The 6,348-nt window shown below is 43.8% G+C and overlaps 2 protein-coding genes across 2 annotated transcripts; one reads left to right on the forward strand and one right to left on the reverse strand.

Annotated features, from left to right (window-relative positions):
* Window positions 1-747: 747 nt before the first annotated feature.
* Window positions 748-2,165, forward strand: BHQ10_001570 (uncharacterized protein; the record flags this gene model as incomplete). The annotated part of the gene is made up of 5 exons (XM_040873621.1): window positions 748-921; window positions 981-1,107; window positions 1,163-1,286; window positions 1,357-1,802; window positions 1,852-2,165. 5 exons carry the CDS (start codon window positions 748-750, stop codon window positions 2,163-2,165), a joined length of 1,185 nt encoding a protein of 394 aa, XP_040730075.1.
* Window positions 2,166-3,231: 1,066 nt separating this feature from the next.
* Window positions 3,232-4,681, reverse strand: BHQ10_001571 (uncharacterized protein; the record flags this gene model as incomplete). Its single annotated transcript, XM_040873622.1, has 5 exons — window positions 3,232-3,662; window positions 3,716-4,297; window positions 4,360-4,428; window positions 4,483-4,585; window positions 4,634-4,681. The coding sequence occupies 5 exons, from the start codon at window positions 4,679-4,681 to the stop codon at window positions 3,232-3,234; spliced, it is 1,233 nt and encodes a 410-aa protein (XP_040730076.1).
* Window positions 4,682-6,348: the final 1,667 nt, after the last annotated feature.

Consider the following 6,348-nt stretch of genomic DNA (forward strand, 5'->3'; position numbering starts at 1 on the left):
AAAACCTAGAATATAGGGCTGTCTAGACAAACTCTACTCTATGGCGGCGGGGCGGGCCGGCATTGCATCCACACTACATACACGTGTGGGACCTGCGTAACATGAGTAGTGCCATGTAACTTTACGTAGTGTTTACCAATTTGAGTATCCTATGCATATAGAGACCAGGAACATGCGCCTCATATGCAGTCATACTAAACCTACTTTCTGCCTTACTGTACCATGCAGATCGATATACGAAGCCGTATAGAATCTATGACTAATGAATTGTATATAGCACCGCGATCTACACCTATTTCTTCCATAGATCCCACTCCGAAACCCCCACGAGAATTTTGTCACCTTACAATTGGACGAGATGGAGATGACCCCCATCTCATCTAACTATAGGTTCGCGGAGGTCTATTTCCGAATTAGGTAAGGCCAATACCAATTCTTCAAGATAATACGTGACGAGTGATACAATGTATATTTTCAAGGACTGATTTCCTCTTCAGACGTAGTCCACATGTTCCAAATGTCGAATCTATTAGCGCTGCAAGATTGATTATCATATTTGCTTCCTAGAGAGGTAGTAGTTGCTGCGCCCTTAATAAATACATTCTCTGAAGCGGAAGTACCGGATCTTTTGTATTGAGTCTGAAAAGTCAATTCATCCTGCCAAATTGCTTGATGTGCCCTCTATCTACCCTCTAAATAATCATCAGGATTGTGCACACTTCGACCACTCTATCTGTATCCAGCATTATGGGGCAGAAATCTCACGATATTGCCAGCCTGACTACAAAGGCTGTGGCATCCATTGATACATACCAAGCGACTCAGACTGAGCAGACCCGACAAGATGCGCTTGCAAGTGCTATCAGCCTCGTGAGAGCTCTGGAAACCCCTGGAGATGCAATTTATAAACTATTTGCTTCGGTATGAATCAAATCTCAGCCATCTATCTGCCTGCTGCTGATAATCTCTGGGATCTATAGCCCGCCATTCTTATGGCTGTGAAGACTGCCAGTGATCTGAACATCTTCACTACTTTATCCGACAGGACGTCCCCAGTCTCTTGGAAAGAGCTGGCCGGACCGAAAAACGCAGATATTCAACTTGTTGGTAGGTTGTCACATCAACTTAACCTTCTCGTTGTACAAATTAACCTTTTTGGTAGAACGTATTATGCGTGTTCTTGTTTGCTACGATTTTGCTAGTGAAGTGGGCTCTGGTCAATATATGCCTACCGAACTGTCGAGGAAGATGACGGAGAGGAAAGCGATTGGAACCATGGACTCACTGTGAGTACTTTCCAATGATGTCCGTTCTCCAGAAACCTCGACCAACTCTAATCTTACATGATCGACTTAGTTTTGTCGACTTTTTACCCATTATTCAGAAAACACCAGAATTCTTCCAAAAGTCGAACTACAAGAATCCTGGGGATCCCAATGGAGGGCCACTTCAACATGCCTATAACACCACCGACTCTTGCTGGGACTGGTTAGCCAAGAATCCAGATGCTCTAGGCCGTTTTAATACCTTCATGGAAGGCGGCCGAGATGACACATCTCACTGGGCAGATTGGTTTCCCGTTCAAGAGCGATTACTAGACAGGTTATCGCCCGATCGTCCGTTGCTTGTTGACGTCGGCGGAGGCCGTGGTCATGACCTCGAGGGGTTCAAGCAAAGATTCCCTGTTGAAGCTGGGAAGCTCGTACTTGAAGATTTGCCTTCGGTAATTGACGACATCCAAAATCTCGACGGTGGCATACAAAGGATTAAGCATAGCTTTTTCGAGCCTCAGCCAGTTAAAGGTCTGTGGTGCCCTTGTTCTGTCCACCAATTATCTAACAGGTACCATAGGTGCTCGCGCTTACTACTTTAAGCACATTATGCATGATTGGTCTGATTATAATTGTCAGGTTATACTCAGGCACATTACAACTGCCATGGAGAGAGGGTTTTCAAAGATCTTGATTGAGGATTATATTATCCCTGACCAAAATGCCAGGCTAAAGGAGACACTGACTGATATGATTGTTATGGTGTGGTGCCCAGGAATTGAGCGGACTCGTCAGAGATGGACGGAGCTTTTGGAGTCAGTAGGACTAAGAGTCATAAACTTCTGGCTGCCTGATGGGTACCATAAAGGCATCATTGAAGCCGAACTGCAGTAGTTAGCTTCTGATAGCATAGTTCCCTAAGGCCTCCTGTGCCTGATGGCCTGGGGATACACTCCTGCTTCACTTCATGTATATGGTCCAGCAGATAGCCTTCCCAGAACACATTTAGTCTCACCTACAAATTCTCTTCACACTCAAGATTGGCGTCCAGGCCTGCGGCGTGCGTCAAACAAAAGTCATTTAACCAACCATCCGTAGCTATCTAATGAAGATGGGATCAAATAGTGAACCGACCTTGTCTCTTGGTGCTCTCAAGGTTGTCATTTCGACCAGCTGCATTTGAGTCATACCTTACAGCTATCAATCACTACAGATGTGGTCCTCTATGCTTACAAAAAAAATCGAAGTCATAATACTAGATATACATTGCAGTTACTAATKGAAGGAGSCCCGCCATAGCTACTAGTGAACATCGAATTCGAAACATCAGTACCACACCTCCCCCCCCNCCCCCCCCGACCCTCGATTTACCGAAGCGTTGCTTCCACTAAGAGTCAGAATAGGGTCGAGCGTCTGATATTTGGATTTGGGCGCAGTTAACGGCGAGGCTTGACAATTGCTACCAAGCAATCAGTGGTGGCAGTGGGAATAGATGAGTGTGACGGTCGTACGCATTATTTTGCTTGTTGCTCGGTCTGATATGGTGCCGCTCCGGATCTTACGTCGTTGTGCTAAGCCCTAGCAGCGGGATTTTCCTTTGAGCTTCACGACCTCTTAATAAGGCACCGTCGCGGGGGTTTTTGCACCATATAAAACCTGTAGCAAGCGAGCGTGTAAGAGCTTCTTCTTCCTTTTCTCTTGTAAGCTTAATTTCTTCGAGATAGGCTACCCTGTAGTAGGCCAATTTCACAATAAGCCACATGGACTTTGGCTAGGCTAAACCTACGGAATTAAGCGCGTGGCAGTCAATTTGTGACACGAAAATCGATCAAGCAGAGAATAGTTTGTTAAAGGGGGTCAGACTATGGACGGATCCCAAGATGAAAAGCAGTGGCATTAAACCCGTCGGGTTGTGCTAATTGATAGAGTACATGGCTCTTTCCCATTATAGAATTTTTCCTCATAGCTCAATCTCTTCTTTCCGTCGCCGAACACGGGCTTTAAGGCCCGGATGAGCCACATGAGTCTGCCCACGTTGAAACCATGCGCCTTCATCAGGAATAGTGACCGAAACTTCATATCTCATTAGAATATTACACAGCAGTATTTTCTGCATATACGATGCAAAAAACCTTCCAGGGCATGCTTGGGATCCGTGACCAAAGCTAAAATGGTCTGGAGATGTCGATGTAAAGTTATATGATACTTGGGATGTAGATGGCTTTCCCTTCTGGCGTAGATTGTAGAATCGGTAACCGTCAAATTTATCACCATCAGGCCAGACCGATGCATCGATAATGTGGCAAGCGGAGACGAAAAGTGCAGTCCCTTTGGGTATAATGAGTCCATCGGGTAGAACGACCTCCTCCACAGCGATTCGTTGCATCATGACTAACATCGGTAGTTAAGAAAAGCCTTCAGGAATGTGGGTGGATGTGACTTACGAACAGACTCAGGATGCATACGTTGGGCCTCCTTCAACACGCTGTCCATGAGCACTAGGTTTTGTAAGGTATTCTTGTTGAACCCTTCTTTCCCAATCACAGTCACAATCTCGGCACGGAGGTCATTGACCAGTTGACTATTTGTAAAAACCGAGTGAAGGACATGAGTGAACAGTTCACCTCCTCCATCATATGACACTAAGCAGAGCGCAATCAACATGGACGCAAGCTCGTCCAACCGACCTCCCGTCTTTTGGTATAGGAAACTGAGCGGATCTGTAGAATCAACCCCCGGTGGTTCCTGATCTAGCTTTTCCTTCAAAGGCTCCAGGAGTTTGTTAATATGCTTGAAAAGGGACTGAAGCTTCCGACAATTAGGTAGAAAAGGTGCGACCCAGCGCTTAGCCCATTTTGGATACCCTCGAAGCTCGTATCCCGCCAATGCTGATAGCTCGACATACTCCGAACTTGCATTAACCCACTCTGGATTTCGATAAAAGTCTTTATCGTTTATAAAGGTTCTAGACATTATACGTCCAAATATCTTCCAGACGGAATCTTTCAACATAACCTCGTGGAATTCTGATAGGATCCTTAGCTTCAACTTCAATATAGAGTCAACGTTGAGGGTTATGGGGTGCTACCAGGGTCATCCGTCCAGACTTGAGCAAGTGCGTACTTCGATTCCTCATCTAGCGGTTCTATAAATGTTCCTTTTCAAAGTCAGACCCGGAAAGCAAAGCTGGCCATGGTAGGGTGGCACTTACCCAAATGGCGATTGAGCGAATGCTTTGTTACGGCGTGTATGATCTTTTTACTGCTTGTCATTGATTCCATCGGCTCAAAACCAGGAACACCGTTGACAAGTTTCTATTTCCGTGTCAGCTTCTGATTTCTCCGGATTGACATTTTGCTTACATCCTCCAATGCTGTAATGAAATCCAGGCGCTTCTCATTGCGGAGCATATCAACATACTTGCCAGAGAGAATTAAGCGATACCTAGAATCAGTATAGAGATAGAAAGCATCCCCGTACTGCCGTGTGTAAATTGATTTAATTTGAAGGACAGAAGCTTAGAATCGGGACACGACTGACCTTCTCCAAGCAGGACCTAACAAGTCCTAAGCAATCATGCCGAAATCGCTCCCTGGCTTTACCATAACCTATCTCATACCATCTTCGACCAATAACTGGCAATCCAGATGGATTCTCCAGCTTTGTGGACTTCCACCAGTAGAGACAGAGAAAAACGACACAACAAAAGACATAGAATGGCCCGATTTCAAAATTTTGAAATCTCGAAATTGCAAGTTCTAGACGAGAAGACATTTCCAAGTAAGCCTCATGCGTTGTCTCTCTCTTTTTTTCTCTCTCTCCTTCTGTGTGTGTGTTTGTGTGAAGTTATACACTGTATAGATATTCACAGTAAATTTGACGTTCCCTTCGCTTTCGTCCAAAACAGTGCCAAGGTAGTACTAGAATAAAACTGATGTCATGAAAGAAATAAGTTTGATCCAACGTACCAAATTACGCAATACACGATTTCTAGTCACGAAAAATGTAGTTAGTTCCTCAAGGACTCAGTGCTGAAAAGATGTTACAGGGGTCAGATTATTCCAGGCCTAGCCTAAATGTTCTAGGATTTCTTGGCATCTTCTCGGATATCCACTCGCCTCGGACCGCCTGGTCGAGCCGTAATGTATTGTAATGCGTATAAGGTTCCACTGTGTATACTGAGTACGTACTACAAGCAGTTTTATTTTCCAGCTGGCAAACACTAATCAGATTCAGGCTAAGTAGAAGCACACTGACCCGCGTTTAAAACAGCACCATTCTAGACAAAAATGACAAAATCATATTATACATCAGACAAGATATTCATCAGTATTATAGGATATATAACGTAAATCATAATATGAACAAGATAAAGTACTATGCTTAAAATAGAAATATTAGATTGATATATTGTATATACACTATACTACTCTACTTTGCGGTAATTATATCAGAGTTATACCTTTATAATAATATAGCTGAAGCTTGACATTACATACTCATCAATTTCATCATGTACAGGCTAGCTCAAGCCTGCTTACCAGACTCACCGAGATATTACGAATAATATGACAAGGTACAGTGGCGGCGACGCAGGTTGCATATTCCTAGCTACTTGCTACTGCAGTTTTTAGTATTGATTTACAGAATACTGCTGCAGGCATACGCTTTAAGATATAATACTCCTAGGTCCACTCCTTTCAATTCACGTACTCTATACGAGGCAATTATTCATATCCCTGCAGCTCTCTGGGTTGCCTCTGCAGATAGACGCAACCTGTCTGAATCAGCGTGTGGACAATTTTGTGGAGTATTCAGACAATCAGGATTTATTACCTCATTAGCTCTAGCTTGTGTGTTTAGGATCAATCAAAGTAATAACCTGCATGCTTGAGAGTAAATACAATGATATACTATGGTTGACCCGGTAATTTCCCTAGTACGTTTTTTACTTTACTCCTTTACAGGGATCACGTAATTCTGCCGTACTTTTGAAAGCCAATAACTTGCTATTATCATTTTCAATCATATAGAGACTTTACTTGTTCAAGTAGACGGTCTCCTCGTAAAGTACCAT

The sequence above is a fragment of the Talaromyces amestolkiae genome, assembly GCF_001896365.1.
Source record: "Talaromyces amestolkiae strain CIB chromosome Unknown scaffold2.1, whole genome shotgun sequence".
Lineage (NCBI taxonomy): Eukaryota > Fungi > Ascomycota > Eurotiomycetes > Eurotiales > Trichocomaceae > Talaromyces > Talaromyces amestolkiae.